Below are 26234 nucleotides of genomic sequence, written 5' to 3'. Positions count from 1 at the left end.
TTTTGCTGGCTGTAATTAGTGGAAACATCATTATTGATGTTGTACCTCAGTTGTGCAATAGGCCTATGTATTTTTGTTTGTCCTCTGGCTTTTTCTAAATACTCGGTGTTAATTCAAACGATTAACTTGTGTATCGTTTATGTTGATAACAATAATAAAATAAAAAAAAAATTGCAACATTGTAAAGGTCATTTTCGTAATGCTTTCTTCTGGCAGACCCTCACAGCTGTCGTTCGACCGCCCCCTTCCTCTGAGGAGCCAATGGCGTGCGGACTTACTGGGGATCCCTGTGCCGCACTAGGGCTGCCGTGTCTGTGCTCAGGCCAATGGAAGGCGGAGTTAGTACGAAGTGCGGAACTTTTACTGCGGCTACGAGCCTGAGAGAGGAAGGAAAGCGGCCCAGAGGTAAGAAAAAACAAACAAACAAAACAACTAAATAAAAATAGAGAAAAAATAACTTAAAAATGCCATCTGAGAGAGTGATTAAGAAGTGTATTCTGTTTTCGCGACGGGGAAAGCCGTGGTGGTGGTGTTGGATAATACCCGACTCAGACACGTGTTCTCAGTTGTAGTGAAGAAGCAGGCGCGCCTGTCAGTGTCACGCAGGCGGAGAAACTTTATGAACAGATACAAATAATTGGATTTTCTTCGCATTTAAATGCCATTTACTTGAGCTGTAAAGACCTACGGTGTAGTATATACAAGGTGCTTAATTTGTTTACATTGGAATAACGTGTTTGAAAACAGTCCGATTTGAATTTATTTGTCGTTTAAAAGTTAGCTGTGCGGGTTTTGAACGGAACAGTAGGCATCTTTTTATATCAGTAATTTCTACTGACATACATATCTGGTACACTTTCTTAAAAGATGAAAGTCAAAAAATACAATTGGTCAAATGACAGGATATTTCGTTAATATCAAAAATACAAACTGAATATTTGTTACATTGAACAGTTGTTGTTGGGACTGTGTGAAAATAGTCGTTTATAATATACTTTTGATCGAGGACAATGTACATAACGATACAGGCAAGTATCAAAACATCTTGTACAGCGTACTTTTTATTTCGAAGTGAAAACTGAATGTTAAATAATAGTTTTCATTTAAAGGGAGAACATAAATTGTAATGCTTATTGGTTTTGAGACTTTTTTGCATACTGTGGAGCTATACAGATGATCGATTTTAAAAGCCAGATGTTTGAATTTTCATTCTTTATTCCCTACAGCAGTCATTAAGGAGTTCAGTTAAATGACAACTCGAACATTATAGCTATTCATCTGTGCTAACTAGCAGTAACAGTGTTGTGGAGATTGTGTTGTGCAATATTGGTAGACACCCATTTAACCTCGCTGTTTAGATATTAATGTAAATCTGACTTGTTTGTAGTAGAGCATTGTGTTTAATGTATGATAAAATATGTAAGTGAAAACTTAAAAAAAAAAAAAAGGTTTAATATTTTTACAGTAGTTTTAAGAAACGTTTATACATTTTTGTATTTCTTGCATGCCTACATTATGTTGCATAAAATGAGTCGCATCTCCTGGGTACTAGACTCTGGCACAGCATTTATGGTTTGTTCAGTTACCTTGAATTTGGCGTTCCAACCTGCCCGTTCCAGAAATAACAGCAATTAAAAGGTTGTAAGGCTTGTAGATTTTCAAACTAAATGTGACCAAATGTAATTGGATAGTAGCATAAAAAATGAACATTTCCCATGCCTTTTTGCCTGATCTGACTAATGCAGTTCTGGCACATGTCTTTCCAGCAAACGGGCCTCCCAAACATGATCATTTCACCAAGTGTTTCATAATTTCACAAATTTATCAAAGCACATCTATGCAGAACATCGTTATTTAGTATGAGTACTGTAAGTCATCTGTTTTAAAGAGATTTTTATAAAAGCGAGTCAAAAGTTACTTTTTAAAATCTCCTGCCCTACACATTACCAATCAACTTTGAAAAAATAAATAATTCACATAATATGTTGTAATCTGCATGATTTAAAATAGTTTGATTGTAAAAGTTGGATCAAATTTATTTTGAAACCCACCCTGTTTCCAAGTTTTAATTGTGAAACAACATGCAGTTGCCATGTGATCGTTTTCTAGGACACCTACTGGGCAGCAAAGTAAGTAATCGTTTGTCAAAGCCTACAAAATATTTGAATGAAGAACGAAGCTCAAACTAGCATTCAAAGATTTTTAAAACAATTCTCCCCACCTACATTTTACTGTTGCTAACATGGATAAGAGTATTTTCAAATATTATCAGTTGTGTGTCTCTCTCCTTGTTTAATAAATAAAATAATTATAAATTGGCTTTGATACCAACTGTGATCAGTGGAAAGGTCTGGTTCTGATTAGTTGGAGTAATACTGTATGTGAAGTCAGTTTGTATTGTTCTGTATGGTGTCTGAAAGTTTAAGGTTGATACTGTTTGTATAGTGTTTTTGCGGATTGTTAGAGAACTAAGCCATAACAAGTCAAGGTGTGAGATTTAAAGAAGCAATTGGTTTATGTTGTGCTGCGTGTCTAATGTGAAGCCTGCGTTTGATTCCAGTGAAGTGGGCCAAAGCCTTTTACTATGGACGGTGACAAGATTGGCAAAGGTATGTTCCATTTAAAGCAACTGATCTTAAGTATTTTGTTTCTTATATGAGCTACTGTATAAACTAGTGTAATCTGGTTGACCATGATATAGATGTGATAAAGCCCTCTGAAAAGCCTTAGTATCAAATGGTGTATATTAAATGGCTTGTATCTGATGAATAGGATGTCACACTTAGATTAGCTATATTCTGTTTAATTATTGTTGGATTCTGTTTAATTTCTTTAACTTTGGTTTTATTAACATTTTTCAATTGTTTGCAATCAGTCATAGCACCCATGATGAAAAGCCTTTCAGTAGGTGTTACTTTTATACATTGGTACAACATGTATTACCAGCTCTCCAGATAAGGTTTTGGGTCATTGAGTAATTTACTGTCCAATTTAAACCTTTAAGGACCATGCATTTTTCAATGATATGCGCCATCAGGGCCAGGTTTTTTTTGTTGGCTGGATTATTTATTTATTTATTTTTTAAATTTGGAATTGCCAGTTGGTTTTCTTATTTTCTCCCCAATTTGGTAAGCTCAATTATTGTTTATTCCAACCCGGTTCACCACTACCCCCCTGCGCTGACTTGGGAGGAACAAAGGAGGACACACGTGTCTTCCGAAGCATGTGCCATCAGCCGTCCGCTTCTTTTCACTCTGCAGGCCAGCCATGCAGTCACCTCAGGGCTACAGCGTCGGAGGACCACGCAGCTCTGGCCAACTTGCAGGCAGACCCGCAGGCGCCCGGCCAGTCTGCAGGGGTGGCCGGGCCAACCTAAGCTCCCCTCCAAAAATATTTTTTAAAACTGCACTAATGCAAATAAAAAAATGATAATATTGTATTCCTTATTGACACCTTGCAATAGCAATATAAGTGATCCTGATTCTCTCAATACAGGTTTAACTTCCAAAAATTCAGTTGACGAATAGGTAAATTGGTATGTTAGGTTAAGGGAGACTAAGACGGCACTGAGAAATCCTGAAGATCAAGAGTCCAATCGCTTGTTCACTATTGCAAGTGCATGGATATAAATTAACATATATATAATATAAAACCTGGAATTATTGGTCACCTGTTTTTGGCAATTACCAGGCAGGCTGCAATTAGCTGTCCTGCCATTTGTATGATCCATTGTCTAGCTACTGCTTGCAGTATATTCACAATTGACCACTGAGATGCTGGGAACCAGTGAAGTGCAAGAGGCTTGATAACATGTGAACTCAAGCTGTGCAGAAAAATTGCAATTCTTATTCCTTAAGCATTACATTTAAATATCATACGTAATTCATATTTCTTCATGACATAAAACACCCAGTATGCAGCTTATCTGGAGCGCTGTATTCTACATAAAATGTGTTTAAGAGAATTGACTGCCACTTTTCTAATATACAAAGATTATCCCCCCCACACCCATTCTGTAGCGGATCAGGTCGTGCAGAATCCACAGGCCATGGCTGCTCTTCGGGAACGACTTGAAAGTGCATCACATACTCCATCCACCATCATGGATAGGTAAGAAATTAACTTTATGAACTCATTCTTGCTGAACTAGAATCCAGCATTTTGTTTGCTGCTTTTGCTTGCACTGTGTTGGGATTTAAACTCAGGACATTTTTAGTGTTCAAGTCTTCTAGTGAAAAGAAATGTTTAGGTTCCCCATTAAGCAAATACCATTACTGAGCCTTGGACTTCATTAAAATTAGGTCCTATTTGTTATTTATTTGATATTTTTAGTAATTGTTATACACATTTTAATGCTAGATCACCAGCTAGAAGAAATATTTCAGGTGTACCTTTGTGATACCTACATTGTTAAGAATGTTACAGTCTCTGGGATGGATAGACACGTTGGGGTCACTGAGTTGTGTTTTTTTTTTTTTTTTTTAATGTGCTGTGTCCATCCCCTCTGCTTAAGTGAGTCATTCCAACCCTATTCCAGTTTAATTGAGCAAGTGCTGTATTATATTCTAGTTTAGCTAATTTTGATGATATATTCTAACAAACATGTGCACTGTTCGTAACCTTCTGATAGATCAGTTTCTGACTTTAGGTTCCATTCCAGTGCTACATTAATCCCACTAGAACAAATGGTCATCTGATTTTGCTGAAGATTGTCTGTTTATAAAGTTGGGAACATGTTATGCAGGCAAATGATAAAAAATTTAAAAGAACACTAACTTTTAAAAAAAGCTCATTGATAACAAATTCTCCTGGTTTTGTGTATGTACTTATTACATTTTGGAATATGCAGATATTTCAAATATAATGCTATATATGTAATGTTGCTGCTGCTTCCTGGTACCTAAACACTTACAAGCTGAACCGAAAATGGCATCCCGGTGTTATCACGATAAATAATCTGGATCTAGAATCATTTTTTTCGGGGTAATTTTAAACAAAGGAACAGTTGTCTTAATGTTAACAATAACAGTATATAATAGAATTAAGGAAAGTGTATTTATTTCACTGAATAAACCTAGAGTTATATGGGGGGTGAAATTAAACTTCTTGCTATGCAAGGTAAATGCTCTTAATTCTAGACTACATTTGTGTTTTAAAACACTAAACTTAAAGCGTGTATTTTTTTTATGTAACTCAGGCCTACCTTGTAGTGAGGATTAAATATGCTTCAGCTATCGTTGTTCAACACCGTAGACTGGCTGCTTCAAGGCAGTATCCAATGGCTTTTCAAAGCTTTGTACCCTCAGCACTGTTGATATTGTACACTTTGCATCCCAGAAGCTGCTGTGATTTCAGACTGATTTACTGTGTCAGTGGCACTGGTTTGTGGATTGCTTATTATGCAACATATCTCTGACTTAATAACATTATCCATGCCATTATCCTGTAATATAGCTGTAATTGATTTGACAAATAACAATTTTTGTATTGCAATATGATGGTACAAAGGGTGTATCACTGCAACCCTAACTCACTTATTGTATGACTGTCAACACTGACATTTCTTTATAACCCATCGGCATTATTTATATATAATTTTGTACATAATTGTCATTTGTTATTTTACATAACCAATATATGAAAAGATATTAATTTCATCTTTAGATACTGTAATAGATTATTATAAGATGAAGAAAAGTATTAAGTTCTGTTGATCTAAAGTAAGATTTCTTTTGCTGCTTACCTGCTTATACCATGAGCGTGTCATTTCACGCTTGTGTATCATTTTCATAGGAGGGCAGCATTTAACATGTCCTTGTCTTTTTGTGTTCCTTGTAGTATGCCAGTACAGGTCAAGAGACGAGTTAACGCCTTAAAGCAGCTGCAGGTCAAATGTGCACACATAGAAGCCAAGTTTTATGAGGAAGTCCATGAACTAGAAAGGAAATATGCAGCCATGTATCAGCCACTGTTTGACAAGGTAGGACTTAAAGCCTAGACCTCTCTTATGTTGTGTGAGTGTGTGTTTGCTTATGTATTTACAGTGTACGAAATTTAAGGCTGGCCATGCAGCAATTGCCATGGTTGCAGTTATCAATTGCTGCAATGTCCCTCAAGGTGCATAAGCAGTGGTTTGTTTTTCAGTGTGATGTACACTCAGAGATCAACCACATCTGTTATTACAATTTAAAATGTATCATCACTAAAATACTAAGTATAGGTTAAATCAAGAGACAAGGTAAATTGTGGGCAATCACTTTGTTAATGAAAGTTATATATTTCAGCATAACGAAGCATGTTAAGTTTTAACACTTTGAGTTCCTATGTCGGACTAGGTCTGACATTACAATTTTCCCTTTACGGTCCATCAAAAAGGCGTGAAGCACAGGTTTCTAGTAGTTTTTTCTCCGGAAAAAGCCAAGAAAACCTTGCAATGGCCGGGTGAAACAGATAGGAGCCTGAGGGGGGCGGATCTGAGCAACACACAGATCAAACATGAACATAAAAAAACAAGAGAGTTCCTGAGAGTCCTGTTGATATGCAGTGCTTTTTAAACCTGTTTTACTTTAAAAAAATATTTTTAAACAGCGAGTGTAAAATAAACAGCTAATGTGAAAATAAATTGTACCCGACGCGCCTGACAGGCGCTGAATAAATGGACCACTAAGGGTTAAGGACAGATAACTGGAGCGGGGAGAGAGAAGCACAGGTGGTGGTAGTGGCAGCTGTTGCTGGTGCTCCTGACTGTCATTTTCCAAAGAAAAAAGTTATAGCTAGAAGAAAATCTTTTGAGTCCCAATTAAATCCTCAGGTGCCCATTGTGGGCAACTGTGCATGTGAACGACCATTCTGTTGCCCTGCTTGTATCCTCATTCAGTGATATTACCTAGTAGAAATGTATGGTGGAATTTATTTTCCACATATGTATAAATCCCCCTTTCTGTGAATCCAGACATGAGTAGGTGAGGGTATACGTCTTGTAGAGCAAGTTACATAAAATGTGTTTTGTCCAACCCCTCTGATTTATCAGCAAGCTAAAAGGGGATAAAATAAATGGTGTTCCAATGCTATTCTTGTATTTTAAATGCGTTTTATCCAATATAGCTAATTTTAACAAAATTAATGCTGCATTAATCCCACAAGAACTAATGGCCATCTGCTTTTTTTAATACATAAAGTTTGGCTGCTTTCAACGTTGGGAACATGCAAAAGAGATTACTTTTTTTTTTCCAAACAGTGTTACTTATCGTTTGAAGATTTCTATTTTAACACCATGGACAAAACGTTTCACTGCCACAAAGCATGCAGGTATAAAATGTCAACAAAATCAGCACAATTGTTTGTTTATTTGATGACCATTCTATTTGTTTCACAGAGACGAGAAATAGTTACTGGTAGTATTGAGCCTACAGATGAGGAGTGTGAGTGGCACAGTGAAGGAGAAGAGGAGGATGAATTAGCTGTGAGTATAACCCAAGTTTTAGTTTCTGCATTTCAACTTGTGCTCTTTTTCTTTTGTTCTCTCTCTCCACACTCCTACATACCCTCTATGTAAAGCCATGTACTGCTTTTAAAAGGCCCATAGTTAGTCACAGCAATTCTCAATCAAACAGTTAGTTATACACTCAAGTTCTTCACCAAGATGGCCTCCTCTCACAGCCCTCGTCACCGAGATGGAGTGTCATTCACCAACCCCAGGGTCCTAATGCTTATGTATGTGTGTGTAGTAGAGAGTCAGTTATCTGATCTTTGATCAACCGTACGGTCTAATCAACCTGTACTCGCGTGATGAATTACGTGTGGTGTATTTAGTGGTTGTATCCCGGGAATCCCATATGGTAAATCCCGATTTTGTGATTGTATTAAGGAAACTGTGATTCTGTTTTTGTTTATGATTTTCCTTTGTTTCGTTATGTGTTCTACTCTGCTGCAGATTTGAAATTCTCTTTAGTAACAGAAACCACTGTCTGCAGCTACTCCGCTTAACATAGTAGAGAGAAATGAAAAGAACGACTGTTATTGACTGTGATAGAGGAGACATTTAGTGTATACCTTCAGTTCTACAATTAACTGGAATGTGTTTGTTTTATGAACACTGCATAGTTTTCAGTTTTTTTGTTCTTTTGTCTATATTTGAACAAACGCTGTTTCTAGATTTTAAACGTCATAAAACTACCCAAGTTTATCTGTTTTCGCTCTGCCTACTTAAGTCCTCTTGCTGTGTGATAGAGACAAACAGAAAAAAATACTTAAGTTCAGGTGTTGATAAGGTAAGGGAACAGTTTTAAACAGCGCTGTTTTTGTGAAGACCAGAAGTTTTACCAGGATCTCATCTGTCCGCGACAACATTTTTATTTTATTTACACGTTGGCATGCCGGGATTTAAATTGTTGCAGTTAAGCAAATTTAAACAGTGGCCTCCTTTTTGATTTTAATTCTATTTCGCCAGTAAGGGCTGGAGATCATGTCTGGTATTGAGCAGCTAAGAACTTCAGTTGCACGTTATTGTTGTCTTAACAGCAAGCATCAAAGTATAGAAATGTTTTACTGAATTTAAGTTTAAAGATTGCTAAAGTTCTGCAATGTGTCAAAGTTGTGCTGAATTGTATTATTTTAAAAGTTTGATATATGGGACGTTGAGTTACAGTGGTTTAGTACATAATACGTTTTTGTGTGCACTGTTAGGGCCTCCTACCCGCAATTATTAGTTGAACACACAGTTTATGACCAATACTGGAGGTGAGCAACTTTTGAATAAGTGCTTAAAAAAAAAAAACATTTATCTCAGCATTCTGCTCTTTCTATTCCAGGAAGATATGAAAAAGAAAGCAACAGTAGATGAAAATAAAGAAGATGCAGTACCAGAGGAAGCACTTAAAGGAATCCCAGGGTTCTGGATCACGATATTCCGGAACGTAGATATGCTAAGCGACTTGGTACATGTAAGAACCAACACTTGATAACGTGTTTTCTTTTCTGTTTACAACAAATTAAATGATGCTTCTTTTAACCCTTATATCTGTATCCAGTCAAAATATTTACTTAAGCACAGCATATCCCAGACTTAATTTTGAATTTGGTCTGGATTGTAAATGATTTTATAACAAAGGTATTGCCTTTTGCAGAGAAAAGTGATGAAATTATGTTGTCTTTTTACCTATTTGGCAAACTGGCAGCCTTTTTAAAGCTGTACTATTACATTCAAGTGCTGTATAGATCATCGTTGGAACTAAATGCATTCAGTTTGACAGTAAATGTGAAGAGTAAACTATTGCTTTGGTCTTAAATGAATAAAGATGATTTATTATTTATTTTATTATTATTTATTATGATTATTAGCAAAAATAAAACATGGCACAAAATACATTTGTTTATTCTGTGGTATTGGTTGCAGAAATTCTCATAATGTCTCATTAAACACTGCTCCATTTATAAAGCGCTATCACATGATGTTTAGGAAACCTGTATATTTCAGTATTAAAGTTTTAGTGGCGTCTTCTCCAGCTGTTATCTCGGTGGTGTTGTGCAACATACAAGCTGGCACGAAACTGCTCCCGACATGTGTGCTCCCATGTCAGTTGCGCGTTCAAAGCTGTTTAGCTTATTTTACAAGGATATACTTTAAGCAAAGCATTTGTGTATGTGTCAAGCAATTTGCAAGAATTAGATTGTTGCTACTACATTATGCCAATGTGAACATTGTAAAAACTGGCCCATTCAGAATGCAGAAGATTTTGGAAATAATGCAAAAATCAGTTCTTGCATGCCGGTAAAATATTTGTTTTAGGATGATATACTCTGGCTTAATTTACTTTTACATTTTCCCTTCTTAATCCTAGGAGCATGACGAGCCAATCCTGAATCACTTGCAGGACATCAAAGTTAAGTTTTCTGATCCTGGACAACCATTGGTTAGTATTTCCTGTACCAGTTAAAATTATGTTGAGGAGCTTTATTTAAGTTGGCTTTTGCTGCTGTTTGCAGTGGTTGTAACCGTCATTTTTAGTGTAAGATGTTTACTTTGCACTGTTCGTAACCTGTGATCAGTCTGCTTTCTGGCATTGGGTTCCATTCCAGTGCTAAATTAACCCCACTGAAACAGGAAACTGCTTTTTCTCTGGAGTCTTTCTGTTCTATTTTTGGGAACACAATAACACATTCATTAGAAATGAACCAGAACTGAAACTGTTCTTGTTAAGCTTTGCAATATTAATGAAGATAAACAAAAGATATTGTTCTTGCTTATTGTCTAACAGAGTTTCACGTTAGAGTTCCTCTTTGAGCCCAATGACTACTTCAACAATGCTATCCTAACAAAAGTCTACAAGATGAAGTCAGAACCAGACCAGGCAGACCCTTTCTCTTTTGAAGGACCTGAAATTGTCGACTGTGAAGGGTGAGTGGCCATTTGGCTGTGTGTTTTCTTTTAGGATTCCTTATGAATTTTCTCTATGGCAGCACTGTTCGTAACCTGTTGCAAGTTGCCCCTCCTATCGGTGCTTTCCATTGTAGTGCAAAATTAAATAATTATAGGATACTGCTTTGTTATAGTATTGACTACTAAATATGTGTTTTGAAAGAAGCTGACATAGTATCCATCAGGTGATATTAAATATTACTATTGGCAAATACCTGGGAGGGGGAAAATGTAAGCATATCCTTCACTGGTGGCTGCCATATTGTGTTCATGTGTCGGTTTCCGGATGTTGGAGACCAAAACACTATGCACTTGTAACTGCCTGGGTTTGTGACTTAATGATACTTTTAAAGAAGCTAATTGCTGAATCCTTTAAACCAGATGTTTAATTGACTGGAAGAAAGGCAAAAATGTGACTGTAAAAACAATCAAAAAGAAGCAGAAGCACAAGGGCCGTGGCACAGTGAGGACAATCACGAAACAAGTACCCAGTGACTCATTCTTCAACTTCTTCAACCCTGTCAAAGGTAAGTAGTGTGTGTGTGTGTTTATATATATATATATATATATATATATATATATATATATATATATATATATAAACATTTTTTTAATAATATTATTCTGTTACCAAACTTGTGCTTTGTGTTCTTACTATTGCTTTTATATGTGGCATTTCAGACTTGGCTGTCTTTAGAGCTGAGTTGAATCAAGTGATTTGCATAGCTTCATGTAGTGAGTGGATTAACTGGGCTTTTTAATCCAAGATCTCATTACACTTTGTCCTATAAAATGTAGTTGAATTTGTCCTTTGTTATGTTTGAGCAAGTAAGGCTGTAATATGGTGGTAAACTCTGATGCTGATAGCTGAACTATCAACCACAAGAAGACCTCTTTTCACAAACATGCATATCAACTATGACTACTCTCCCAAGTAATAAAAAAAGAATACCCTAACAATGGAGAAAACACTGCTTCACGAATATGTGACAAACTGTCATTTTACCACAAGGTGGAGCTATACAGTCAGTTTACTCACAAAACTGAGTAGTTTTCATCTGAAAACAAATACTTGTGGCAAGACATATTTTAACCACCCAGAAGTGCAATAAGAGATGTCTTATTGCACACCCTGTTGTGAGTTATTGTTTACATATGAAAACTACTCAAACAGTTTTGCTTGAAATCAGTTTCTTTAGTACAATAGTCAAGCTCTGCACCGATATTTTTTAGTCCTACAAACACGCTCCCTGCGTCTCTTCTCAATGTTAGTTTAACTTCTCCAGATTCTCCCAGATGATCAGGGAGGCTGTCATGTCGGTGAACCTGAACAAAACTGCTCACTGTATAATAATACATGGGTGTCTGCAATTAATGCAATATAGTTACTTTTTTTTTTTATATTCCTAAAAATATCAACCTATTTTTTTTAGGGGGGTGGGGGAAACTGTGTTAAAATCCAGCGCAACCGATCTCCACCCCAGTTTCAGATATGGCTGAATTTGGTACTTCAGCCCAGTGCTTTACAGGAACAGCCGTTGTGATAGAAGAGATTGTGATTTGATTTTTTAAAAAATGAAATAAGTAAATATCAAAGGAAGTTGATTATCAGTTAAATTTTTGGAGTCTATTTCATTTCTCTTATTGTTTTACTATAATACTGCCATTGCAAAGCAGTTTGATCCTTTCCTGATTTTACTACGAGTTTAATTAGACTCGCCTAAGCTAGTTACCTATACACTGTGGCTAATCAAACTCATAGTACAGCCTGGAATGGGTGAAACTGCAATAGATTAGGAGTCTTGCTTCCATCCCTGGTTTGTCAAATCGGCTGTCTTGCCCATTCAGACTGACTCTTGCAAAAAGGGACATGTATCTTTTTATAGAATACATGTTGGTGAGGCCATTTGCAAAACAAATTATTTCATGTGAGTGAGAGCGACCCATGAATGAAAGTGTGTACTGTGCGTACTCCGGGTGCGTTTTGTTTTAGGACTATAGTCACAAGAGCAGTAGGTGGCAGCACCAGTACACTTCAATTGATAATTCACTTTTTATGCAACTCCAAATTACTACATGAGGTTTAAATTCTGAATTTTTTAATTGCCTTTTGTTTTTCTTTACCTGCATTGTTCGTAACCTGTTGCAAGTTACCTTTCCTAGCAGCGGGTTCCATTCCAATGCAAAATCATTTTCAAATGGGCAGTGGGTTGATGGCTTGTCTGTAGCCCAGCTTGGTCCAATGTTGGTACATTAGGGCAGTCTTAAAGTCTGTTGCAGATAAACAAAAAAATAATCATAAGGTAGGTAGGGAATTTTTTTACAATACTAAGTTACATGTGGATACATTTGAAATCAGTTGTACTTTGCGTTTAGACTGATCTAAATGATACGGTATATTAATTTCACAGAATGTTCTTTTGTAATACTCTGGACATTAATAACCTATAGTTACATTTAAAGTGTTTTGTACAGGTTCAAAAGTATACTTTACTAATGCTCAAATAGTAACCCTTTATTGCCGAATGTGGCTGCAGCATTGCCTGTAAGTTGCTTTCTGAAGACTCTGGTAAGTTTACAGAAGCTGTATCTTACAGAGTTTATGACATATACAGGAAAACCACATTTGTACATATAAGGTTATGTACAGATATTAGCACCAGTGTTGAGTCATTCACGTGCTGTGAGCAATGCTCCCCCCCACCCAGTGGGTAGTTTTGGCAATCTGTGGCATTGCAGCACAAGTGAGTTATAAGTTTTACATTTGACCTTAGAGAAGTCAATAGCACAGGTAAGGTGATTTTTGGATAGAGCATATATGGGTTCCTAACTGTGTGCTATAGTAACCATTAACCTATATACACTCTGTAAGGAGTTATAAACTAGTTTTACATTTTAACTTAAGAGGTCAAAGGTTGCAGGCAAGGTCATTTTTGGATAGAGCACATGAGGTTTCCTATATGTGTTCCATAGTAACCATTAGCCTATCTGCACTGTAAGGAGTTAAGCTAGTTTTCATTTGACTGAAGACTTGGAAAGGTTTTTAAAGAAATGCATCAGGTGGCCATATTGGTTTACACACAAACACCATTTTTGAAAAAGTCAATTGTATTGGCACAGGGATGATGCTTGTCAACTTTGAAGTTAATCAGATAAACAATTTTTCAACTGAAGCGGTTTTAAATTTAAGCAGAAAATGTAGCTCTGGCGGCTGTCTTGTTTTATAAAAGAACAACATTTTGCCATATTTGAATTCCATTGTTCCCAGGATGATGCCTACGAGTTAGTTGGTTAAACGGTTTGCAAACAGAAGCAGTTTGTTTTGGTGAATTTGGTGGCAGCCATTTTGATAGTAAAATGTATTGCAGCAACTTCTGCTTCACAAAGTTCAAGCGGGTTTGGTTGCTGATGACGCATGCAAAGTTTCAGTTCAATCGGTTCTCCGGTTCCCAAGAAGATTGACGCAGGGGCTCAATTTTGTTTGCATTTGAACTGTACCTGCCAAGTTTCATGGTGATTGGTTACACTGCGTGCGAACAGGAGTAGTTTAAAGTTTTGGGAAGAAAAACAACAACAACAATAATAAATAAATAAAAACAATTTACAATATAGGCTTCCAAAGCCAGCTCGGAAACCTAATAAAGCAATTAAAAATTTTTTTGCCATTTCCTGAATGGTGTTTCACATCCGATACTATTATATTATCATATCCAACACACACACTTTCACTGTAGAACTACTCACTGTGATGTGTTTTTTAATTCAGTATTTGCAACGGTATTAAAAAAAAGTATTCCAAAACAAGATGCATTTTAACAAAGTACGTTTTACCTAGATCCAATAAATAAATAACCATATAATGGGTATGTTTATTTTAGGTTTAAGGTGAATATTACAAATGCTAGTAACTAGAAAAGGTTTGTTTTTATATATTTGTTTAATATAAATGGGAATAGACAAGTGGAGGAATGTTGGATCAATATTTGTACTTCAGTAACATGTACAGGTAACTTTTGTTCAGGTTTATACAGATAGAAATGCATACTCCTGCATGGTACATGCTTTTTCTAGGCCCGCAAGTTTTAGCTAATTGGAAAGAAAAGTAGGGGTTCCCCAAGTGGTTCACCTGGTGAATAGCACAGCTGTGTGGTGTGCAGGGTGAGTCGTGCAGTCATGGGAGCGCAGGTTTGCATCCTGGCTATGCGAAGTGACTGGTCTTCGCTGGGGATTCCGAAAGGAGCGTTGCCTTGGCTCTGGCACTGTTGTGGGTTAGGGAGGCAAAACTGGCAGGGACTGTTTCTCCTCATTGCGCTACAGCGGACCCTGCTCGTCAGACGTCTAGTGATCTCTGGCAGACACTTGCAGGGGGCTGGCCTTTGTCCTGCAGAAAATGGTAGCTCAAGGACAACTGCTCTCGAGTTTCTGGGTGAAAGAGGAAGCTGATCGGAGGATGCTTATTGAACCTTCAATTCTCCTGAGATGTGTGGGGAATTTCTATGGTGAGGGGGGGAAAAAATGGATTGGACATTCAAATTACGGGAGAAAATCGAGGGTAAAAATTTGGCCCATCTAAATAAAATTTTAAAAAATTTTATGGTTTGCTAATTCCGGAAATCACAATGTCTTAACTTTACCTCCTGTGTATCGGGAGGTCGCCCTGGAGATATGTGAGGTCTGAGGTCACGCACTTTAGGTCAGCGGCTATGCGTGTGTACAGACTCGGAACCAGCTTAGAGCGCTGCTCAAGTGTAAACAGGTGACTCAAATAAGAATATTTTTATCTAATCAACACTAAGCCAGCTCTGAGTTTTAAGTGTGTAAACACACTAACTGTATTCCGTATGTATTATCATTTTTGCTTCAGGTAACAGGTGTCTTATGAGAGTCCTCGCATTAGCATCTGTCACATTTGAACCTCTACATTTGAATTTTCTTGACTTTAGCATGGTCAATATTTAAACATATATAATACTATGTTTTTGACCTTGGTTAATGTTTTACTGATATGTGTATGCTACAGTCATTCATGTACCAGATGACCTTAGATAGGTATTTAAAAGCTATGTGATATGCTTTTCTTTTGTTGGATGTTGATTGTGGTGTACAGCATCACGCTACAATACAATAAAAAATGTATTGGGGGTAGATGGAAACAAAAGCCTGAACTTGTTACCAAATCTTTATTGTTGTATTATTGTGTGACATCCAGAATAGCGTGAATAACAGTTTGATAGGACTGGTCTGGTATTCAGGATATTTGAATTTTGATAGAGTGCAGCAGGAGCATACATTCATAGTTGTTTTGTTATCTAAGGTAACTCGTAATAACCATGCTCAAGATTAAAAGGTTCTTGTAACACCACCAGGAATGTAATGTCCTATTTAATGGAAGGGATTTGATAAATTGCCAGGGAGGGAAGCAGGGTTAGGCAAATTAATGTGCACAGTTAATACATTAAATTTAAATAGTCATCATTATCAATTAAATTAACAATTCATTTTTCTTTCTTATTAAAATGAAATGAACACTACCACAATTAAGATAACAATTAAGACATTTCTTTTTTTTATTAATTTATCTGCCATTTTTGCAAAGCTTGCATTCGCCTTTTAATTCGCATTCGTCTACCGCAGCACAATCAACATTGTAGAACTGCTTTATGATCGCAGGTATCAACCTCTTTCAATTGTCTTTTTCTTTACAACATTTGAATCGACAACGTCACTTTGCAAACTGCCTTTTTGGAGCGTGCAGGCACTGGTGCAGGCTGTGTGTGCAGCAGAGCGAGAGACTGCAGTTGCTGTGATAACGTGCTGTATTCAGTGAGCAGTCAATACATTTTGCAGTGACAACTGAATACTGGCGATCATGTTAATGCATTAAATTGTAAGTAAATAAGTTAAATTAACTCATTAGTAATTAATTTAGTTAACTAGGTAATTAATTAAAACCTCAAATTAACCTAAACATTAACCAACCCTGGAGATAAGCACACCTTAACTATCAGTCTATCATCGCACAACTTACCAGTTATGATGGTACAGAAAAAGTTTAAGGATTTGAACGCTTACTGAAAAAGGTAGCTTTAAATTCCTTGAGTAATTAAACAGGTACTCCCTATTGTACTTGAAGTCAGGTGAGTCATTATTGGTGCCAACATTCCTTTACCTCCTTGATAATCACTTCCTTATGTAACAAGGAGTCTGAGTATGCAGTCTTGGGAACAAAGAATTTTCTTGTTTTGACCCTTCCATTTTTTCCTACTTTTAAATAGTAAGTCACTTCTGTGGGAATCTTCTACAAAAGTGTGCTTTCTTTTAGTGAAGGACTATTATTAAAGGTCCTGTAGATTTTAGCAGTTGGAAGTGTGTTGACGCTTTTTTTTTCATAACAGCTAGTTGGTTTAATCTAGCTGTAGTAGTTTAATATCGACTATAGTTTAGAAAATGAAATGTATAGCTTCACATTGGTCTTGCATTTTATCATCTTACCTGTACAAGAAAAACACTTCTACACAAATGACCATGCTGTGATCGTGTTAGAATATAAATGTGCAATGTTTTTATTTTCTCTCAAACTTTTTAAAGACTCTCAATCAAATAACTAATTGTCATACATCTGAAGCCACAAATTCACATAACAGAAAAACAGATCATGTTTGACTTGTTTTGAGAATGAACATAGTATACCATTTCAGAATTTTGAATGCCTACAGTCTAGGTGCACATTAGGGAGGAGGCGAGAGACCTTGCACTTACTACTTGTATGTAATGTAGAACAGTTTGTGTTGGTCTTTTTGATGTCTTTCAAACTCATGCTTCTATGTAATTAACTGCAGTTAAGGCTGTCAAATGTATTATTTTTTTAATAAACAAAAGGAATGCAATAGATCCTGATAATAGCTCTGGGAAATTGTTCTATGTGCATTAGACTCAGGATTGTTTAAGTAACATTTATATAAACTATTTTGCACTGGAGCCAAGAGGGTGTTGGATTGTCATTTCTATAATGATTGCTATGCCACTCAACGGAATTGTTTTAACTTTGATTATCAGTACTATTGTTTTCAGCAAATGAGCAATAAACCTAAACAAGTTTACAGAACTGCTGTATGATGAGTTTTAATGAAAGCATAAATAATCTTATCCTATTGATAGCAATTTACCCAACACAATATTTACCATGCAATAGAATATTAATAATTTCTTTTAATATAAATTTTCTTATTTTCAGTTTCTGGAGATGGAGAGGCATTGGTGAGTACCAGATTTTTTTATTCTAGTTTTAACAAATTAATAGCAAAAAATGTTAAAATACTTCCAAAAAGGATACATTTGATATACCAGTCTAGTGTTTTTATTATGCTGTATAATATGAGAACACAAATTCTATCAGGATCATAATGTGTTTTCCAGGATGAAGATTCTGAATTCAGTTTAGCAGAAGATTTTGAAGTTGGACACTTTTTCCGTGAACGGATAGTTCCTCGGGCAGTGCTGTATTTCACTGGAGAAGCCATAGAAGATGATGACGATAATGTAGGTTTTCCTGTATTTAACAATAACACATTACTTAATAAATGAGTGTGGGGTCTTTTACTTTTGTAATGTATGAGTGTTTTTTTCTTTTTTTTCACCATTTTTTTTTTTAGTTTGAAGAGGAGGAGGGCGAAGAAGGCGAGGAAGAGGTAGGTTGTTTTACCAGGCCTCAATTTATATGGCATCTTACAGGTCTGCATTTGCAATTTTAAATATGTAAAAACAGGACATCTGGTTATTAAGGATTTAAACCTGCAAGAGTGCTTCTTTGTTGGTATTTCTTTCATTATACTATATAAAGATGTAACAGTAAAAAATGCACAAAACTACATTGGACTGCTAGATTAACTTGTACTGCATTAGCATCACAGTCTCAGTATTCTGTTTATGCATTGAGCCTTGTACACCACTGTGTTTTGTGAAAAAAAACTGAAGTGAATATGTAGTACATATTTAAGACTTTAAGACCACACAATCAAATCAAGTGCTTTTTAATAACCTAAATATTTACCGTGGTTTGCTCAAGGCGTGCCTCTTGATGGCTGGTTAATGCTCAATTATTCAAATATGGCCCAAATCAATATATTGTGTAATATCTAGAGAAATAGATATTGATGCAAAGACTCCCATTGTGTTCCAGTATAGGTTTGGGAGGAGGCATAATTGCATTCTCTCCAATTTAAACACATAGTGCATGAAATTAGGGAGTGTCTGTTTGTTTATTTTAATAATACAATGCATGTGTTGGTTTTTATGCAGTTCTGCTTATAATCTATGAACGCATTTACTTCAAGTATGCATTTTGTCTCTACTACAGGTGTTTGTGAATTAGTATCTACCATTTACTGTTTTTGCACATGCAGTTTATTACCTGCTCATTTGTCTGATTTTTTTTTTTTTTCTTAAATAGGAAGATGAAGATGAAGAGTATGATCCTAAGGTCAGCTTTCAGTTGGATTAAATGTTGAATGTAACACCAGGCTTTCCCTAATGCATTTCATGTTAGCTTCCATTTGGACTATCACCCCGTCTTATTTAATAGTGAGGTTTGTTCCTCAAATGTAATACTGCAATTGCCACTTTTTCAGTTAGTTAATTTATGGTCTGGTAGATTGAGGGTTGTTAAAGAAGCTCATGTATTTATTACATGTTTTATTTATTTAAATTAATACCTTGGAAGAATGACTTAATATAAATACTGCTGAACCTCATGGAGGTAGATAACCATGATGCCATTTCTTATAATTGACATGGTTAACTTTGATATGTGGGCTCAAGTTATGGTAGAATATCTATTGGTTATTTAGATCTGTTAACCGACACCGTTTTTATATACAGGAGGATTAGAAAGTAAGTTTACCACATCAGTGATATGGTGCATTGATCTGATAAACGTACTTTCTAATCACCCTATAAATTAGTATCTCTCTCTCTCTGTCTCGCTCTCTCTAATTTTAAAACAGATTTTTTACTTTTAACCTACTGATGTGCATCTGTACCTTACATATATCGTCTGCACATCCTTAATAAAATAGCAATTCCTAAAGGATGGTATAAGGATAAAAATAATCTGTTCTGATGAAAAAACAGAAAGGAATTAAAAATAAAAAAAGGATATAAAGAACTAATTATTGAGAGAATTGGAAAAGGTTGACCAAGAAAATAGGAATTAACTACTTGATTATAAGAAAAGGGAAGAGAGGGTTAATAATTACATATTCACAATTAACCAACATTTAAATTGTTTGGAAGCATTTATGTATACTTCAGAAAAAATGAGAAATATTTGCAAAAGCACCAATCGTAGCTTTTAGAAGGGATGCAAATTTTAGTCCACAGTAAGCATAAAGGCACCATAGATACATTAATGGACATTGAAACCTGTAATTCACAAGCAAAGATATATTGGTAAAGATAAAAGTGAATATATTGGTAGAGATAAATGTGAAATTGCAAATGAAGAAAATAAATATTCAGTCTTAAAAAAATCTGTCATGCAAGCATAGCAACCTTGTATGGTATATTTTGCATAACATTTAATAAAAAAATATGTAGGAGAGACAGGTACATCATTCTGTAAAAGAATACAGAACCATCTATCAAATAAAATAAAATAAATACAAAAATAAATGAACCAATAGTTTACTTTACATGCAACAGACACACCATGGATGACAAAGTTTGTGGTTTTAGAAAAATTAAAGTTAGATGATGTACAGTATAGACGAAATACATCGATAAATAAATCGCATACCATGATGCCTGAAGGTTTACATAAAGGAACAGTAGATCGTTACATCGTTAGCTATATAGTGAATGACAAAAGCATAAATACCTCCAATGTTTCTTTCAAACACACTTTCTCTTGACAAAGGTATGCTAAACATACCGAAACGATGGCTCTCATATTATATACACACACACACATATATATACATACACATACACGATGGCAAATATATATGGGCGAGGGGGTTCTCCCCAGGCCTTTTCAGCCAGGCTGTCACCACCTGGCTGAAAAAACCTGATCCGTCCGTCTTGCAGATGCTACTGTGCCTTTAACAATAAGCGGACTAGGTCAGTTGTGTGTTGCTGGGTGAAAAAAAAATCTTGGAAACACATGACAGCTGATTTGACACAACATTTAACCAATCAGAGTTGAAGAGGCAGGTTTTCTGTGTTCAGCACTTGGAGAGGCTAAAACATTAAAAATGACTGCTAAAAAAATAACCAATTACTTTTAAAGCACAAATAGTGAGAATGAATGCAGGGGGTCAAAATAAGGCAGCGATTGGCGCAATCCACCACCTAACACTATATTTGCGCTGGCTACTTTATTTAAAAATATTAAGATTATTTTGGGGTATTATCTTTGTCCATATTTTGTCGTGTTATTGTACAATAAGGTGATATATAGTACACAATAGCGATACTCATGCACCAAAAAAAAAGTGTATTCCTTTTGTTGTGATATTGTAGCAATATGTACCCAGGTGCTTGTGAGAGATATTGGGGGTTCATTTATAGAGGCTGTATGCCTTTTAAGAAAACGTAACATAAAGAAAACGATTTAAATGAAGCAGTAAGCTCAATAACTAAGCCTAAAAGGAAGTGCAAAGTTTACCTTATTTTTTTTGAACTCCAGTTACCCTATGTTATCTTTTCAGTCAAATCGTAGTGTCCATAAGCACGGTCATTTACCATAATAAAAAAGTCATGAAAAAAAATGTAGAACATAAAGTGCAACCAGACATAGTCAGTGAAAGACAACACATTATTCAAATTCTTTGTCGTGTTATTTAAGGTAAGGCAAGTTTATTTTTCCATTAAGTGCGCCCGGCTTACAGAATTCCTGGGGAGAACCCTCAGGTAGGTAGATTATATATATATATATATATATATATATATATATATATAATATATATATATATATATATATATATATATATATATATATATATATATATATATATATATATATATATATAATGCCTAATCTGTAGACAGGTGAGTTTCGCATGGCCGATTACAGATGCACAATATAAACACATAAGCATAACAATAGTGTGTAACGTCTTCAGGTTTTAAAAGTTCCTGTTGTTACAATTCTTCGATCTATTGATGTTGAGGTTTAAAAGTTTTAAACCGAGATGAGGCAAATGATGATAATTGGCCAGTTAAAAGCCGACAGTTCCGTTTGAATCAAAAGCACTCAGACTAACCTGATGACAATTGAAGGGTGTCACCTGTTCAAATTAAGTGTCAGTTCGTTGTGTTTTTTTTTTTTTTTTCAACCTTACTTGATGACGTTACACACTGTTGTTATGGTTGTGTGTTTCTAATGTAGATCTGCATCGGCCACACGAAACTAACCTGTCTACAGATTAAAAGGTGACATTTTGTTTTTAATTGAAAGCACTTTGGAAATTATACACGCGCAGTACAACCTAATTATGTGATTTAAAAAATGTAACCTACAGTTCAGTGAGACCTTAAAGGACAATTATTCAGAACCGCTGTATTCGTCCCATCCCTTATCTATATATATGCGCATGCTTTGTATGTACCAAATATTTAGGGAGTCATTCCCACAAAGAATCAAACCTATAACAGAGGACTTCAAATGTATACGATAAAGATGATGTATTAAGACAGTTACACTTTTTTTTTTTCTTGAACTAGTTTACCTGGATTTTTTTGTATTGTGGAATTATGGTTGGTAGCTTCTTTTGTGTTGAGATTTTTGGTTGAATGTCCAGTGATGTCCAAAAAAATATATATACATATATTTTTTTCTTCCTCTGTTTTAGGCATAATTCATGTGTCCATTCATACATTTCTAGGTAAGGGAGAATACACTTGTTTTCTTTTTTTTTAATCTTTAAGCTCCTTCGCATTACCTCTTAGACTGTGCCACTTTTTTCCCAAATATACTGGTTGACTAGGAATTACTGATCGATTTTCAAAGATTTTGCTCTGTTCCATTTTTTTTTTTTTTACGCCAATATGCTCCTCACTTGCTCATGTAAAAATAGACTATTTTCACTTTATTCCTGCCTGATCTTGTTCTGGAGCACACAATTAAATATTCATGTATTCATTCCTATAGTAATGAAGGACACATCCCTTTAAATTCTCTTTGCTATGCCACACATAGTATGTTAACTCTTGGTGGTCCATTTATTCAGCGCTTGTCAGGCATGTCAGTTCCAATTTATTTTCACACGTGCTGTTTATTATACACGCACTGTTTTAATTTTTTTTTTTTTCAGAGTAAAACAGGTTTAAAAGGCACTGCATAGCAAAAGGACACTCAGCATCTCCAGCCAAGCCCCACCCCTTGTTTGCTGTATTTTTCACATACCTCTTCATAGTTGTGCATACTGATAAATCCCCTCATGATCATTCGTGTTCACCAAACTCCTCAATAATGCGATCCAAGGCGTTATTTTATTGCTATAACATCTCAAAAAGCTCTGCAAATGTCTGTGATATTCTGTGAGCACTAGATGCGGAAGCAGCTATCTTCTTTGTTTGTGTCTGTTATTTCTTTGGTGTAGGGGCTTTTTTTTTTTTGGCGCCTATTGGTCTCACTCAACCATTGAAAGGTTTTCTCATCTTTTTCTGGAGAAAAAGCTAGAGACCTGTGCTCTATGTCTTTTTGATATTGGACAGGGAAAATTGTCATTTTGGACCTGGTCCCGCACAGGAACGCAAAGGGTTAAGGTAACATGTATGGTTAGCCAAATGCAGTCTTTTTTAAATTATTTTAAAAAGTACCCGTAATAAGAGAAAACAAAATTTTGCTGTTAAACACATTATTTGCTTACATGAGATGACAAAAATATACAAAATACGATACCAATATTTAGGATCCTGAAATACTGAACATTCAGTATTTTGAACATCTGTACCTGAGGGCTCTCTGGCTGATGGTAGCGTCTGCAATTTCAAATGAAAAAGGCTTGTCCAATAATTGAAATGAAAAAAACTTCAATAATTTGCAGAGCTCATATGAGTCATGTTTCTGTGTTTTAACAAAATATCTGAGCTTCCCTCTAACAATTCAACTGAAATTAAATGATTGCACCTAGTGCAGTCTGTGATATATCTATTGAATAGAAAGCCATTGCGGACAGTCCAAACTGATTTACCTTGATAATCCTGTTTTATAGCTTGTTCCTCATTTTACACCACCATAAAGTAAGTGTAAAATAGTGGTTACATGGACACTCTTGCTCTTCTTTTCAGTTTTCAGATTGTACTTCTGCAACAGGTGCACTGCGATGCAAAGGCAGCAGTGGAGTGATTGCTCAGATAAAGGCTTTTGAAAATAGCATTTTGGAGAAAGCTATGAAAAGTGGAGCAGTGCAAAACTATAAATATAAATATAAAACACACACAGTGCCTATAGAAAGTCTACACCCCCTTGAACTTTTTTGACATTTTGTTGTGTCAGTGCCTTCAGTGCCAGTTTCATGCATTAAAGGAGGATTTTTTTTCCACTTATCTGCACACCATACTCCACACTGTTAAGGGGGAAAAAGGTTTTATTGAGAGAAATTATATATTAAAAATACAAAACTGAAAGATCATAATTGGATAAGTCTCCACCCCCTTGAGTTAATACTTGGTAGAAGCACCTTTGGCAGCAATTACAGCTGTGAGTCTGTTGGGATAGGTCTCTAACAACTTTGCACACCTAGATTTGACCATTCTTTATAAAACTGTTCAAGCTCTGTCAAGTTCCTTGGGGAGCATTGATGGCTAGCAATCTTCAAGTCATGCCACAAATTTTCAATTGGATTTAGGTTGGGGCTCTGACTGGGACACTCCAAGGACATTTACCTTTTTGTTCCTTAGCCTCGCCAGTGTAGCTTTGGCTGTGTGCTTTGGGTCGTTGTCATGCTGAAAGGTGAACTTCCATTCCAGTTTCAGCTTTCTTGCAGAGGGCAGCAGGTTTTCCTCAAGGACTTGTTTGTGCTTTGCTCCATTCATTTTCCCTTCTATCCTGACAAGTGCCCCAGTCTCTTCCGATGAGAAACATCCCCATAAAATGATGCTGCCACCACCATGCTTCACAGTATGGATGGTGTTCTTTGGGTAATGTGCTGTGTTGGGTTTGGGCCAAACAACACTGCATTTAGGCCAAAAAGTTCCATTTTAGTTTTATCAGACCACAAAACTTTTTGCCACATGGCAACAGAATCTCCTGAGTGCTTTCTTGCATACTTCAAACAGGATTCAAGGTAGGTTTTCTTGCCACCCTGCCATACAGGCCAAACTTGTGGAGTGCTTGGGATATTGTTGTCATATGCACACTTTGACCAGTCTTGGCCATAAAAGCCTGCAGCTCTTGCAAAGTTGCCATTAGCCTCTTGCTCGGTCATCTAGTTTGGAGGGACGGCCTGATCTAGGCAGTGTCTTTGTGGTGCCAGACACCTTCCACTTCTTAATAATCGTCTTGACTGTGCTCCAAGGGATATTCAAGGCCTTTGATATTTTTTTTATACCCATCCCCTGATGTGTGCCTTTCAACAACTTTGTCCCGGAGTTCTTTTGAAAGTGCCTTGGTGCGCATAGTTGAGTCTTTGCTTTGAAATGCAGTACCCAGCAGAGGGAACCTACAGGAATGTCTGAATTTATCCTGACATCATGTGAATCACTACAGTTTGTGATTGACTGGTGTGTGATTTTTAAGGCGATTGGTTACACCTGAGCTAATGTAGGATTGCTATTACAAGGGGGGTGGACACTTATCCAACCAAGCTATTTCAGTTTTTATTTTTAATTTTCTACAAATTTCTAGAATATTTTTTTCACTTGGAAGTTGTGGGATAGGATGTGTAGATAAATGAAGAAAAAAAAACTTAATTCTAGGCTATAAGGCAAGAAAATGTGAAAATTTTGAAAGTGTGTAGACTTTCTATAGGTACTGTATGTATGTATGTGTGCGTGTATATGTGTGTGTGTCTTTATAATTATTTTTTTTTTCCCCCACAGAAAGAAGCAACCCAGCCTACTGAATGCAAACAGCAGTAAACAGATCCCACTGCCATGAGATTAGCAGACAACACCATGTTAACCAGATGTATCAAAATACTCCAGCCTGCAGATGTGGTTTTACCTTCTCAGTGCGTCGCAATCTTGACTAATTCAAAAACATAAAATAATTCTAATAATAATAAAAAAAATGTTTTAAAGCGCATGAATTGTTTTTTCCTCTAACGTCTAACTTTTTTTTTGGGGGGAGGGCTTACCTTACCTTACCTTTGTACATTGTAAAATGCAATTTGAAGCAAAGCATAAAACTACATCCTGGGTTCCTCTGTTATGAACTTTTTGAAATGTACAGCCACAAATATGTAGTGTACAATTTATGTATCAACACAACTCAGCCATTCAATAAAGGAATCATATTTAAACCTACCCACCAGTTGGCTTCATCATAGGTTACTCAGGGTTTTTCATGCCATGAAACAATTGCATAAAAGTCAAATGCATTAACAAAGCTTATAAGGGAAGGTAGGGGGGGTGGGGTGGGGTGTTTGGACAAACATTCGTAATTGAAACAAAAAATACGATGCTGATTCGATAAATATATGTACATGTTCTCGTGTTTTTTTTTTTTTTTTTTTTTTTTTTTTTTTAAATATACAATTTAAAAAATAAGTGTTGCTGGTTTGCACCGCTTATAAGCGCCACAGATTGTTATAGACTTTCCTTTACATCAAATGTAGCACTATTACCAAACTATCAAAATATCTTAATTTTGAGT

The 26234-nt window shown here is 35.9% G+C and overlaps 1 protein-coding gene and 2 non-coding genes across 8 annotated transcripts; all 3 read left to right on the top strand.

Annotated features, from left to right (window-relative positions):
* Nucleotides 1-306: 306 nt before the first annotated feature.
* On the top strand, nucleotides 307-25885 carry LOC121294665 (nucleosome assembly protein 1-like 4). 6 transcript variants are annotated; one of them, XM_041218629.1, is made up of 14 exons: nucleotides 317-405; nucleotides 2561-2609; nucleotides 4020-4110; nucleotides 5839-5980; nucleotides 7376-7462; nucleotides 8811-8942; nucleotides 9840-9911; nucleotides 10257-10396; nucleotides 10799-10944; nucleotides 17652-17674; nucleotides 17834-17956; nucleotides 18070-18105; nucleotides 18867-18896; nucleotides 25460-25885. In XM_041218629.1, the coding sequence occupies exons 2-14, from the start codon at nucleotides 2585-2587 to the stop codon at nucleotides 25496-25498; spliced, it is 1086 nt and encodes a 361-aa protein (XP_041074563.1). In that variant the 5' UTR covers nucleotides 317-405; nucleotides 2561-2584; the 3' UTR covers nucleotides 25499-25885. The 6 variants fall into 6 exon arrangements, with proteins under 6 accessions (XP_041074559.1, XP_041074562.1, XP_041074563.1 ...); XM_041218626.1 differs by having other exon boundaries at nucleotides 3993-4110; XM_041218627.1 differs by lacking the exon at nucleotides 317-405 and adding an exon at nucleotides 461-705 and having other exon boundaries at nucleotides 3993-4110.
* Nucleotides 10022-10151, top strand: LOC121295151. The gene has a single exon (XR_005946871.1). It is a non-coding gene; the product is annotated as a small nucleolar RNA SNORA54 (small nucleolar RNA).
* On the top strand, nucleotides 12542-12673 carry LOC121295155. Its single transcript, XR_005946875.1, has one exon. It is a non-coding gene; the product is annotated as a small nucleolar RNA SNORA54 (small nucleolar RNA).
* Nucleotides 25886-26234: the final 349 nt, after the last annotated feature.

This window comes from Polyodon spathula, chromosome 19, assembly GCF_017654505.1.
Source record: "Polyodon spathula isolate WHYD16114869_AA chromosome 19, ASM1765450v1, whole genome shotgun sequence".
NCBI classification, from domain to species: Eukaryota; Metazoa; Chordata; class Actinopteri; order Acipenseriformes; family Polyodontidae; genus Polyodon; species Polyodon spathula.
The sequence above is the reverse complement of the archived record's forward strand: the minus strand, read 5'-3'. Positions and strand labels throughout refer to the sequence as shown.

Excerpts from the sequence above, each read along its gene's own strand:
- LOC121294665 (XM_041218625.1), top strand. The coding sequence starts at position 327 with ATGGAAGGCGGAGTTAGTACGAAGTGCGGAACTTTTACTGCGGCTACG. Across the intron at positions 10,397-10,798 it reads GAAATTGTCGACTGTGAAGG|ATGTTTAATTGACTGGAAGA; the intron begins GTGAGTGGCCAT and ends CCTTTAAACCAG. Across the intron at positions 10,945-17,651 it reads CTTCTTCAACCCTGTCAAAG|TTTCTGGAGATGGAGAGGCA; the intron begins GTAAGTAGTGTG and ends TCTTATTTTCAG.